Source organism: Centropristis striata, chromosome 11 (genome assembly GCF_030273125.1).
Source record: "Centropristis striata isolate RG_2023a ecotype Rhode Island chromosome 11, C.striata_1.0, whole genome shotgun sequence".
NCBI classification, from domain to species: Eukaryota; Metazoa; Chordata; class Actinopteri; order Perciformes; family Serranidae; genus Centropristis; species Centropristis striata.
Window position 1 is genome coordinate 4,215,652 of NC_081527.1, and position 14,320 is coordinate 4,229,971.

The window sequence follows — 14,320 nt, forward strand, 5'->3', positions numbered from 1 at the left end:
TGCCCTTTGTCTTAGTCTCTATTGATAAGAAAATGCTCCTATCAATTCTTAGTCAAAGCAGTTGTGGGGGATGCTCCTAGTGCACTTGTTGCATTGTTCTGGAACAGGTGTTAATGTTCAGGAATGTAAGGTGTGGTTGTAAGGTGGAGGCTACATGCATTCCTATTAGGATGATAATCACAGTCTACGATAGGTCAATCATACAGTATTGTATGGCCTGTGAAATGTGTGAATAGGCTACTCCAGTGCAATGTGTAAACACTTCAAAATGAAATCAGTCTCCCCACCACCCCATCTTTCCTGCTCGTCATCCGGAATCTAGTAAGCATGTGTGCTATTTGTATATACAGTGTACATTTGTTTCAATTTTATTTTTTCCATTTCAGAATGCCACCAGCAAGGAGAGATCCTCGATACAGTGTGCAGGACATAATTTCCATCATCCAAAACGGAGAGAGTGATGTGGACCTGGATTTTGACGACACTGATGCAAGTGACGAAGAATCAGATAGCCACCAAAGATAGTCACCAAAACCTACATTGACGTTGGAAGGCCTTACATTGCCATCGGCAGGCAACAGGAGCCCAGACGCAGCAGGAGCCCTTCGGATGCTGTAAAGAGACCATCCTTGGGTGATGGGAGTCCAAACGGTCCCTCCTCCAAAATTACATGTGCACACCCCCCTCTGGATGTGCGCAGAGACCTCACTGGACACATTCCATACAAGACGACAAGAGGACGCTGCAGACATTGCAGTAAAGGGTATACAAATACCCAATGCAGCAAGTGTAATGTCCGCCTCTGCTTTTCAGAGGACAAGAACTGCTTCTGGGACTATCACTGCAACTGACTGCAACTTAAAATGTAAATAATGTAAATAAATGTCAAAGTGCTTGTTTGAATAAATCACACTTCATAACAACATGACTAAGATTATTATTCATGTTATATACTGGTTTGGGAAAAGCAAAACCCTGCAAATGAATCCTTAGTTCTGTACTGTTGTTCAGACAATGAGTGGAAATACAGGAGATTCTGCTACCCATTAAGCCCAACGCTGCAATATTACGTTTCCGTAAAAACATACTAAAACATAACATTTTTGAAAACACTCCATTTTCACCCCCAAAGGCCTCCTACAACAACATCTTAATGGTTGAAAAATTTTTTTTTTGCGTTTTTCTATATCTGGGTTTTACAGGGTTAAGTTAAATTTGAGTTTAAGCAGCAGTCTGTAAGGTACATGTAGTTTTATTCAATTTGGGCAAATTTGCCCTGATTGTGGGTATTAATTGTGCGGGAAAAAATATTGGTATCGGTAATCGGCTAAATGAGTTGTAAAAAATCGGCATATCGGATATCGGCAAAAAATCAAATATCGTGCATCCCTAATTCTGCATTTTAAACATGTCTGCAGTTCAGTAAATTGGATCTGAACAACTGTCTCTGTTTGTGGAGGTCCCTTTTCTGAAAGACAAAGGACAGATGAGAGATATCAACAGGATCTTAGAGATATTAACTTGTCTAATGGCATATATGAAATTATATTTGTGATAGTCACCTGTTGTTCCCTGCCTCGGCGGACTCAGGAAGCTCTTTTCTCGTGGTCTCAGGAAGCAGGAAGCAGAGCGCTCCACTGATCAGGGTCAAGCTGCTGAAGACTGTGGTGGGTATGGACCAGTGGTACATGGACAGGATGTTGAGCAGTGGAGCCAGTAGTGCACCTAGTCTTGCTGACACTGATGCTAGAGATGTGGCTGGTTGTCTGAGAGGGAAATGGTGGAAAATGATAAACACCGATATTTCCACATTTGGGTTTAATAGCAAGTTTAGCAAGAAAAGCCTTGTTTAAACACACGGTGGAGGAGTCTCTGTTTCAAGGAAAATAGTACTCAGGTAACACTTTGCAATAACCAACTAAGTAATATTTATCGATGGTTTATAAACCAATTATTAACCAGTTACAAAGTGCTATACATATTTAATCTTTAAATGTTTTCAACCAATTTCTTAAAGGTATATGAATAATTTCAAAATCATTAACATACTTAATATGGTGTTAAAAATGTTATAATTAGTGCAACTAAAACTCTAAATAAACTGTTAATTATAATTTATTGGTTTCTTAATGGTAAAGTAACTATAAACGTACATTAATATACCATCTATTTGTCATTTATGAATGATGTAGTTAGTTAAACATTAATAAATTATGTATTTACCATTCTAAATGGCCTACATACGGTTTATAAATGATGATTAAACATTAATTAACTATCTGTTTACCATTTATAAATGATGGTTATTGTAAAGTGTTACCAGTACTCAATATTTTTTTAACCTCTCAGTACCTATCAAGGTTATTATACTTAACGAAAACTAACAAAATAACGAAAACTAGAATTGAAAAAACATTTTCATTAACTGAAATAAGAATACAAACGAGAATTAAAAAAAAAAAAAAGATAACTAACTGAAACTGTATTTTGTGCTTACAAAACTAACTAAAATTATAGTTGAAATGTCCTTTTCGTCTTTGTCAACTTTTTTATACGTTAATCTTTTGGTTGATATGAAAACTATTTCATCTATCTGGTTTTTATGACTTAATAAACTTAGTGGGGCTGAGATGGATCAGACAAAGGAAATAAAGGAAACATTTATTCTGACCTTATTGAATCTGGCACCCAACAAATACCCCATTACAAAACAACTAAAACTAATAAAAACTAAACTAAAACTAAGAATTTTCCAAAAAAATAAACACTATTTAAAACTAGCAAACACATTCTAAAAAACTCATTAAAACTAACTGAATTTGAAAACAAAAAATCACAACTAAATTAAAACTAAAACTAATGAAAAACCAATAACTATTATAACCTTGGTACCTATTGCTTCATGTGTCAAGCCATTCTTTGGATACCCAATAAAACCAATTTTACTTGGGTCTCAAACTCACGGCCCCTGGGCCAATTGTGGCCCTCGTGACGATATTTTGTGGGCCCCACCTTGATATGAAAGTTTAATGTCTGTTTTATATGAATGGCACTTTACCGTGTTGTGTGTCGAAGGTTCCTTTATTGGGCTACCGGACCGTTTATTATCTGTTGTTACCGGGAGAAGTGGAAATGTTATGTCATGTAATTTTTTTTTTTTTTAATAATTTTGTGTCTTTTCTTGATAATTTTGTGTCTTTTTTTAGAAATTTTGTGTATTTCTTGTGTCATTTTGTGTCTTTTTTAAAGTAATATAGTGTTTTTTCTGTCATTTTGTGTCTTTTTTGTTGTCATTTTGTGTCTTTTTTGGTAATTTTGTGTCTTTTTCTCATAATTTTGTTTCTTTTTTTTAGTAATTTTGTGTCTTTTCTTTAGTAATTTTGTGTGTTTTTTTGGTTATTTTGTGTCTTTTTTAAGTAATTTATTTTTTTCTGTCATTTTGTGTCTTTTTAAATTAATTTTGTCTTTTTTTGGTCATTTTGATACTGCCTCCAGTGGCCCCCAGGTAATTTGAGTTTGAGACCTCTGCTCTAAGGTCTAAAAGGTTTGCACATAAAGCCTGTGAACACCTACCTAACAGATGTTGGAAACAGCTCCTGGACATAAACATGACATATCGTATAAGCCCCAAGCAGGAAGAAACGCGCTGCAACGGCTAATGTTGTCACAGCAATGGGATATCCTGAACAAACAAAACACAAAACAAAAGTTGGCAACCAAACAAACAGGACAATAACTTGTCGTTGTGGTCAAATGTGCCAATGATATTACCTTGAACAGCTAGGACAAGTATGCAGCAGAGCCCTCCGGTCAGAGTTGTTGTTATGAGTAATTTTTTTCTGCCAAAAACCTCCAACAGCCACATACACAGTAAATAAGCAGGTATTTCAATAGCACCAAACAACAGCTGTGTCATAAAGATGCTGAGGCCGAGGTTTCCAATATTGAAGTACAAGCAGAAGATGGAAAGGTTCAGAGAAAACCTGAGTTCAAAGACAGTAAGAAACACATTAGTCAAGCAGAGAATCAGAGCCTGAATGTCCTACATTATATTACATTCATTACAGCTTGACCATTGGCATCTTTGGTCCAAGGAAATCCTCACCAAAACCAGCACCATCCATGGTAAAGAGGTACAAATTGTACAATCGTACAAGTATTTGGGCACCGTATTTGACTCCAATCTGAAATTCACTGACAGCATTGTTAATCCTTAATAGGGTACTCATTGAAATACTTGCAAATGTAAAAAAAAACGTGTAAAAAAACATATGGACCCGGGGAGGGGGGTAATATTTTGAGGAGGAAGTTTACGAGATTAAAGTGACAAATTTATGAGAAAAATGCGCAGATTTATGAGATTTAAAGTGGTGAATCTGCGAGAAAAAAGTTGCTTTTTCCCCCACTTTTTTCTTGTAAATCTGTGAGTAAAGATTACCACGTGTGGAAAAAAATGGCTAGCTTTTTTTATAAGTAAATGTCATTTCAACAGCAGAGCGGGATGCAGAATGAGTTTCTGTTTATACTGCATTTTGTGGATTAAGCACAAAGGGGATATAAGAATTTGCATAACGGTTTGTCTTCCGAATCGGAACATAATACCGCTGATCTGACGGCATGATTGGCAAATTTACTAGATTAAAGTGGCAAATCTGCGTGAAAAAAGTTGCTTTTTTCCCACTTTTTCTCGTAAATCTGAGATTTTTTTAACGTAGATTTGCCACTTTAAATCTCTTTAATCTGCAACTTTTTTTCTTATAGATTTGCCACTTTAATCTAGTAATTGAGAGACATGGGGACCCCATTTTGATATCCAGTGAAGTTACCGAATGTAGTTCTTCGTCCGATAAAGGGTTAAGGAGTTTAATGATCCACCATGCTTGCCAACTTTTGTGCTGAGCAGCTAGTGCGAAGTGAGTTTTTTTGAAGGGGTGCAGCTAGAAACTAGGGGGTCCCATCAGCTCCCATGAGTTCGCAGGGACAAATGTAAAATAGAGGAAGTGCAGAGTTGTAGCTAAGCCCCTCTTGGTTCGTCACTACCCCTCAAACATACATAGTAATTTCATCCACTGTTAAAATAGGAATATTACAGTAATACAGCTTTAAGAAGTTAGAGCAGTGGTTCCCAACCTTTTTCTTGAGGGAACCACATTTTTACCATTGTAAACTTTCGCGACCCCCCCATTGTCCATTGCTCCTATGAAGCCGAACTCAATGTGACTTTCATGGTACCCTCTCTTTTACTTTTTGAGATATTCAGCATTTTCGTCTCCCTGACGCTTCGCCATTTTTCCATTAGCTCTGTGTTTGTGTTGTTAGGTGAGGTTACCGATTGGTGAGGTTACCGCTAGGTGAGGCTACTGCTAGGTGAGGCTACTGCTAGGTGAGGTTACCGCTAGGTGAGGTTATCGCTAGGTGAGGTTACCTCTAGGTGAGGTTACCGCCAGGTGAGGTTACCTCTAGGTGAGGTTACCTCTAGGTGAGGTTACCGTCAGGTGAGGTTACCTCTAGGTGAGGTTACTGCTAGGTGAGGTTACCGCTAGGTGAGGTTACCGCTTGGTGAGGTTAATGCTAGGTAAGGTTACCGCTAGGTGAGGTTACCTCTAGGTGAGGTTACCACTAGGTGAGGTTACCTCTAGGTGAGGTTACCTCTAGGTGAGGTTACCGCCAGGTGAGGTTACCTCTAGGTGAGGTTACCTCTAGGTGAGGTTACCGCTAGGTGAGGTTACCGCTTGGTGAGGTTATCGCTAGGTAAGGTTACCGCTAGGTGAGGTTACCTCTAGGTGAGGCTACCTCTAGGTGAGGTTACCTCTAGGTGAGGTTACCGCTAGGTGAGGTTACCGCTTGGTGAGGTTATCGCTAGGTAAGGTTACTGCTAGGTGAGGTTACCTCTAGGTGAGGTTACCACTAGGTGAGGTTATCGCTAGGTGGGGTTACCACTAGGTGAGGTTACCTCTAGGTGAGGTTACAGCTAGGTGAGGTCACCACCAGGTGAGGTTACCACTAGGTGAGGTTACCACTAAGTGAGGTTACCACTAGGTGAGGTTACCTGTGTATACTGCAGGAGGGATGTTACACATGTTGTTATTCTCGTGATATAGCCTTTATTTTTAAACTTTTCTATAGCGATTTGTCTATTTAAATAAATGAATAAACGTTTAATGTAGCCCTTATTTAGTTGTTTTTGCCCCACTAATGAATTAAATGCTGACTCGTCCATATTTAACACATTAGATTTATTATATCCCTTAAAATCAAGAAGGCTTTGCGACCCCCCGTGGATCTTTGGCGGCCCCCCTGGGGGGGTCGGGCCCCCCCTGTTGGGAATCACTGAGTTAGAGGATCTCTTGGAAATTCAACTCACCATGCCAATATCATGAGAAGAAAATACTTTGTCAGTAGAGGTGATCTGAAAATAATTGTGATGTGAGGTTTGGTGAGGTTACCTCTAGGTGAGGCTACTGCTAGGTGAGGTTACCTCTAGGTGAGGTTACCGCTTTGTGAGGTTACCGCTTGGTGAGGTTACCTCTAGGTGAGGTTATCGCTAGGTGAGGTTACCTCTAGGTGAGGTTACCTCTAGGTGAGGTTATCGCTAGGTGAGGTAACCACTAGGTGAGGTTATCGCTAGGTGAGGTTACCTCTAGGTGAGGTTACCTCTAGGTGAGGTTACCACTAGGTGAGGTTATCGCTAGGTGAGGTTACCTCTAGGTGAGGTTACCGCTTTGTGAGGTTACCGCTTGGTGAGGTTACCTCTAGGTGAGGTTATCGCTAGGTGAGGTTACCTCTAGGTGAGGTTACCTCTAGGTGAGGTTATCGCTAGGTGAGGTTACCACTAGGTGAGGTTATCGCTAGGTGAGGTTACCTCTAGGTGAGGTTATCGCTAGGTGAGGTTACCACTAGGTGAGGTTACCTCTAGGTGAGGTTACCTCTAGGTGAGGTTACCACTAGGTGAGGTTACCGTTAGGTGAGGTTACCTCTAGGTGAGGTTATCGCTAGGTGAGGTTACCACTAGGTGAGGTTACCTCTAGGTGAGGCTACCTCTAGGTGAGGTTACCTCTAGGTGAGGTTACCGCTAGGTGAGGTTACCGCTTGGTGAGGTTATCGCTAGGTAAGGTTACTGCTAGGTGAGGTTACCTCTAGGTGAGGTTACCACTAGGTGAGGTTATCGCTAGGTGGGGTTACCACTAGGTGAGGTTACCTCTAGGTGAGGTTACGGCTAGGTGAGGTCACCACCAGGTGAGGTTACCACTAGGTGAGGTTACCACTAAGTGAGGTTACCACTAGGTGAGGTTACCTGTGTATACTGCAGGAGGGATGTTACACATGTCCTTATTCTCGTGATATAGCCTTTATTTTTAAACTTTTCTATAGCGATTTGTCTATTTAAATAAATAAATAAACGTTTAATGTAGCCCTTATTTAGTTGTTTTTGCCCCACTAATGAATTAAATGCTGACTCGTCCATATTTAACACATTAGATTTATTATATCCCTTAAAATCAAGAAGGCTTTGCGACCCCCCGTGGATCTTTGGCGCCCCCCTGGGGAGGTCGGGCCCCCCCTGTTGGGAATCACTGAGTTAGAGGATCTCTTGGAAATTCAACTCACCATGCCAATATCATGAGAAGAAAATACTTCGTCAGTAGAGGTGATCTGAAAATAATTGTGATGTGAGGTTTGGTGAGGTTACCTCTAGGTGAGGCTACTGCTAGGTGAGGTTACCTCTAGGTGAGGTTACCGCTTTGTGAGGTTACCGCTTGGTGAGGTTACCTCTAGGTGAGGTTATCGCTAGGTGAGGTTACCACTAGGTGAGGTTATCGCTAGGTGAGGTTACCACTAGGTGAGGTTACCTCTAGGTGAGGTTACCTCTAGGTGAGGTTACCGCTTGGTGAGGTTATTGCTAGGTAAGGTTACCGCTAGGTGAGGTTACCTCTAGGTGAGGTCACCACCAGGTGAGGTTACCACTAGGTGAGGTTACCACTAGGTGAGGTTACCTGTGTATACTGCAGGAGGGATTTTACACATGTCCTTATTCTCGTGATATAGCCTTTATTTTTAAACTTTTCTATAGTGATTTGTCTATTTAAATAAATGAATAAACGTTTAATGTAGCCCTTATTTAGTTGTTTTTGCCCCACTAATGAATTAAATGCTGACTCGTCTATATTTAACACATTAGATTTATTACATCCCTTAAAATCAAGAGGGCTTTGCGACCCCCGTGGATCTTTGGCGCCCCCCTGGGGGGGTCGGGCCCCCCCTGTTGGGAATCACTGAGTTAGAGGATCTCTTGGAAATTCAACTCACCATGCCAATATCATGAGAAGAAAATACTTTGTCAGTAGAGGTGATCTGAAAATAATTGTGATGTTTCCTTTTTCAGCAGCATCTTTCACATCAATCTGTAACAGAAATATTCTGTAAAGACACACTTCCACAAACTACACTTTTTGCAAAGTTTTGATATCATAGATGTCAAAGTAAAAGTTTACTGGAATTAAAGGTTGTTTTGACAAATACTTTTAGAGAGCATCAATTACTAATTAACCCTATGGATAACTTATCTTCCACCTCCTGCACTGTAAAAACGAACTGACAAAAAATGAGAAATAAATAACTAGAATTATGCAAATACATGTTTGAAACAAGTCAAATTAGCTGCCAGTGCAGTAAGTAAATGTTTCTTTGTAAGAATTCTTTAAATAAGTAAAAACAAATATCTAGAGACTGGAAAAAAAATGATATCTTAAAATAAATCCAAAAATACTTATTTTGAGCAATTATTGCTTGAAAAGCCCGGCTGTAGTAACATTAAAATAAGCCAGAAATACTTGAAACTAGCATGTTTTTTTTTCTCATTTCAGTATCTGTGGGTAGATACTGGTGGTAGAAAATGCTTTTGAAATAGTATTTAAACTACATGCAACCAAAACTCTTAATTGGAACCAATATTTTAGGTAAAAACTCACCATATTCAACAGTTGAATAGATTGAAAAGAATGAAAAAGCTCTCACTGTCAATCCCAGTCATTTTGTGTCTTTTTTTGGTCGTTTTGTGTCTTTTTTTGGTCGTTTTGTGACTTTTTTGGGCATTTTGTGTCTTTTTTTTGGTCATTTTGTGTCTTTTTTTTAATAGTACTTTTTTTAAAAGTAACTTTTTTTTGTAATTTTGATACTGCCTCCAGTGCCCCCCACGTAATTTGAGTTTGAGACCCCTGCCTTAAAGAATCCTCACTAGACCTTATTGCTGCACTAATGGCTCTTATTGCACTATACCTTGATTGTTCCCCTTTTCTGCTAAATCACTTAATGTAATGTAAATGTAACAATGCAAAGGAAAAGAAATTGTGAGGTCAGTACCTTTTCCAAAAGAGAGTCTGGAACAGTGCGTTTGTTGATGGTTGCTGCCTTGACAATCAACTTTTTCGCCTCTTCTGTCCTTCCTCTGCTTAACAGCCATCGAGCTGACTCTGGAATAAACCTGATGGAAACAAGGAAAAAGGACAGTTCGAATAGTCTATAATTTACAAATAAATCAATAAATGGCCATAAAAAGAGTAAATGCACACCACATGTAGATACAAACTAATACAGTTGGAACTACTGATATTAGTTGAACCAGTCTCCACCGTCTGATGGAGTAGATCACACCAGCCAGGATACATTGTCCAACTGCACCATATATATGAGTCACACAGGCTCCCCAGGACCTTTTGGACGGCCCGATCCACTCAGTGACTGCATTTAAGACAATATACAATTCATTATTTTTTCAGTTTTCAACGGAATTGTCAAATGGAAACACATGCTATGAAAATATTTGGAAAGATGCTAAAATGGCATACAACTTTTGTAAAAAATATTAACTTATTGTATATAATAAATATTTCAAATGTACTTTATGGGTCATTGTGAATTATCAATATTTGCTAAAAGTTGAAATAATGATACAATTGCTATCAATTTGCTACTATGTCTACATTGTCTTTACTGTAGTCCTTTTTCGATTTGAATAACCTGAAGTTTTGGATACAAATCTACACCACATGTAATAAAAAAATATTTTTACAGCATACAGAACATACCCAATACAATAGAGTTGATCCGATAGCCTCCGCCTGTATTTGACACCATGAACATGCACAATATGTACAGGTAGACATTGGGGCAAAATGCTGTTGCTGTATTAAATAAGATAATTAGAACAACACAAATTTGACATGTTCGGATGCGACCAAACCTGCAACAGAAAGAGATGAAAAAAATTATACAGTTGAGGAAAAAAAGCCCATCTTCTGTTATTGTCAACACACTGGGCTGGAGCTTTATGTGCTCTAAATCATGTCAACACTGTTTGAACAGTTTCTGGTCTGTATTCTGACTGTTCATGTCCTGCTTTTTCAATCAGGAAACCGGTCAAAATGAATTACAAAGTCACGAAAAGACACGTGCCACAGGTGAATCTTGGGTTAATTTGTGGACTTTAACATTTGTGGACTAAATGCAACAGCTTTCTGTCAACTCACAAAATGGCAGGTCAGCGCCATTTTTAAGGAACTTTCCAAGGGTGCCTTGCATTTACGACACCTTCCAGGTCACCTCATTGGTCAACGGACCTTTGACACTACAGGAGGCCCGCTGGTCTGCTATAAGGGAGCCAGTCCTCTTTTCTCCACTGCCCCCGGAGCAGAAACACCTCCACCAGGAGGTGTCTCAGAGGCCTGGATCTACCAGCCCCCCCTCATCCTTCATTCAGAATCTCCTTTCCATTAGGAATTCTGGAACAACTGCAACTCTGACCTTCTCTACGCACCAAAGTTGCATTATTGAAAACAAAGTTCATTGCAACTGCCAGAGAAAGCTCCACCTCAACAACAAGGACAACCAACAACTTAATTTGCAAGACGGCAAATTATTGAACTCAACTTCCTTCTTTCCTGGAAAAGGATTTCCCCCTTTTCAACTGGATTCATGAGTAATGTAACTGGGCTTAGATAAGCAATCAGCAAGGACTTTAGCAGAAAGGATTTGACCTGTAATTAATGATTTGGTTTATATGTGTGTTTTAAGTATATTTATGTGATATTCGTGTTACAATTAAAGTTGTATGTTAATCTTGCTTTATACAGACAGTCAGTCTTATATGCAACTAACTTACTAACCTTTGACTTGCTCATACACTGACTTACAGTAATATACTTTAAATTAACTGTAACTAAACACAGTTTTGCAGCTCTCACTAGGGCAAAAGGCCTGGTCACCCCTTCACACACACACACACACACGCACACGTTTCCCTCTCTTTTGTAATGTCGTTCTCTATACTTTATAGATGTGTGCTTTATTTGCTTTACTTGTTTTTAGAATACATACCTTTTGATTACAAATGCTGTCTTTTTAATGTTGTACATTATGAACGATATGCCATCCTCTTCTGTGACAAGAAATCACGATTCCTTCAACCACTACTAAATATTAATATGGTAATTTGAATATAATTATGTTCATTTTTAATAATCAGTGTTCCAAATTGATAGTTTAGTAGCTTTATGAGACTGATTTAGGTGAATTGGCTATATTATCTCTGTTTTACAGAGTGGTGCCCCTAACAAGCTGTGATAATTATTAATAATTCTTATAGCCATCTAACCACAATTTTGAACTGTGAGATCCACACAAGTGTCGCTCAGGTTCTTCCTTACATATTTGGTATCATTATGGGAGGGATAGCATTTATGATAACGCCCTTTTATTAACATATTTGACGCCCTGTGCAAGGTCATCATTTATTCATAAAAGAGCCATCCTTAATTTGTATCTGTAACCAGATACCACTACATTAATACAACAACATAAATGGTGCCCCGTTGCGAGGCCCAACACATTGAAAAGGATTCAAGAATGGACAAAATAGCCCAAGACTCCATAGAGTTAAAACCATTATTCTACTAAATGAAACACACTTACGATTCAGCAAGAGGTCCAAATATGAGAGAACCAGTAAGAACGCCGGCCATTAACACTGATTGTGTCACAGTCACCAAGTTTGCTCTGTCACAAACTAGATCAAACTGAAAAGAAGAGAAGAAAGAAAGAAAGATGTTTAACCCCCTGGAGTCAAGGAGATTTTGGTTCAAATTTGTCAACTTCCTATGCATTCATTTCTGTCTCTGTTCAGCATATTTCAGTCTGTCCTTACATCACATGCATGGCTCCTTTTTCTCCACACAAACTTGGCTATCAGTCAGTCAGTCAGTCAGTATATATATATATATATATATATATATATATATATATATATATATATATAATTATAAGGCAGAAAAGTGTTTCATTTGATGGAATTTTTTTTTATTTTTCACGGTAAAATATGGATCTTCATCTTAAACGTGAAATCAACAGTGCTAATATCATTTTAACGTAATATTACAAAAAGTTGCACCGTATTTATTATGGTAAAGTTCTGGCAACAACAGCTGACGTTTTTTTTACTGTAAAAACAACATTTTTTTTTTTTACAGTGTATAACCAGTGGATCTTCCGTGGGTAAATGTGGCTTGATATCATAAATACAGGAAAAAGCAGTTTATGTCAGACTTAGAAAACGCATCACCAGAATAGTTTTTCTCAGCGCTTCCATAAAATATCTAGGTTTCTTTTGAAATCTTTGTTTTGGATCAAGTGCAACATTGAAAACAAAGTCTTTGCAAATTTAAATATTGTGCAGAACTTCCCCTTGGAAAAACGTTTCATTTTTTTACGGTAAAACTTTGAATAAAATGGCAATCTTAAACGTGAAATCAACAGTGCGAATATCATTTTACCGTAATATTACAAAAAGTTGCACCGTATTTTTTACGGCGAAGTTCTGGCAACCACAGTTGCCGTTTTTTTACCGTAAAAACAGGTTTTTTTTTACAGTGTGACTTACATCAGTGACTATGGTGGCCTCATACAGGCTGTTGCCATAGACCCATCCATTGTGGCACCCTGTGGTCTCATTGAGTCCGTACTCCCTGATGTCTCCAATGTCCCAGTCCACAGGAACAAACATCTGACACCTGCTGAAGGTCCCATCCTCCTCCCGGGGCAGAGTCAGGTTCAGCTGCTCATCTGTGGTCAGGTTAGAGTCAGCCTGAAGGATCCAGTCTGTGTTACAGTGTCGCTCTGGATCAGACTGGATAAAAATAAAGCTTGCAAAAAGAAAAAGCTGACTTAAATGTGGAAAGCAAACTACAACCAGAAGGAGCTTTTGGAATAATCCAAACTCTCCGATGTTCTGCAGGATCTCTCCAAACTCAGCCATGTTGATGTCAGTTAGTTCACTTTGACTTTTAGAAGGTTGCACTGCAGCTTTTAACAATATCCATTAATGTTTAACATCACTGAATTATAAATACCAAAAAGGTTACCCATTATTTCGTCCAACTGCTGGACATCTGACATGCACTAGAGCCAAGGTTATAATAGTTTAGGATTTTCCTTAGATTTAGTTTTAACCCTCTGGTGTCACCAAAAGCTTCAAATCCAGACTTGTTCATGACATCCAGACTAGAAAACAAAGCAGCGTGGAGCCCTACTGTAAATTTACCTCTAAAGTTCTGGCTGTAAACTCCATGAGGCCAGTTTCAGTTTGATGATGATATACCAAGTAAAACTGGAGACAAGCTCAAATAGATTTAGTATCAAATGATAGAACTGGATGGAACCCTCTTATATGTTAGATTTGACACCTTTGTTCACATTTGCAACATTTAAAATTCTTTATCGAGCATGATAGTGTTTTGAAAGTAAAAAAAAGATTCAAAATCACATTTTATGTTGAACTAAAGGACTAAAAAAGGAAAAAACAAAACAAAAAAAGACACAAAATGACTAAAAAAAGACACAAAATATCAAAAAAGACACAAAATAACTAAAAAGACACAAAATAACCACAAAAAAAACACAGAAGACACAAAATCACTAAAAAAGACACAAAATGACCAAAATAAGACACAAAATAACTAAAAAAGACACAATTAAAGACACACAATGACCAAAAAAGACACAAAAAAGACACAAAATGTCCAAAATTGTTACGCTAAACTCACAAGACCCAAATAAAATAAAGTCCCACTAGAATAAAAACCAGAGTTGATGACAGGATCACACACAATCACAAGATCACATTTATGTTTGTTTTTCTTTGTTTATTTTTGGTTCAAAATGTTGAAAAAAATCAATAATTAGGTCATATAGGTGAGGTTGTGCTGAAAAAAAATATACCAATTTGGCATTTAAACATGTTTTAAGTGGTGAATACAGGCAGGATGAAAAG

General features: G+C 38.2%; 1 protein-coding gene across 1 annotated transcript; it reads right to left on the reverse strand.

Moving 5' to 3' along the window:
• Positions 1–1,168: 1,168 nt before the first annotated feature.
• On the reverse strand, positions 1,169–13,306 carry LOC131980462 (solute carrier family 22 member 13-like). Its single transcript, XM_059344709.1, has 10 exons — positions 12,932–13,306; positions 11,968–12,071; positions 10,086–10,240; positions 9,570–9,738; positions 9,361–9,481; positions 8,308–8,402; positions 3,772–3,983; positions 3,574–3,682; positions 1,563–1,766; positions 1,169–1,468 (listed from the first exon to the last, which is right to left on the reverse strand). Exons 1-10 carry the CDS (start codon positions 13,304–13,306, stop codon positions 1,420–1,422), a joined length of 1,593 nt encoding a protein of 530 aa, XP_059200692.1. The 3' UTR covers positions 1,169–1,419.
• Between the last annotated feature and the right edge of the window lie 1,014 nt (positions 13,307–14,320).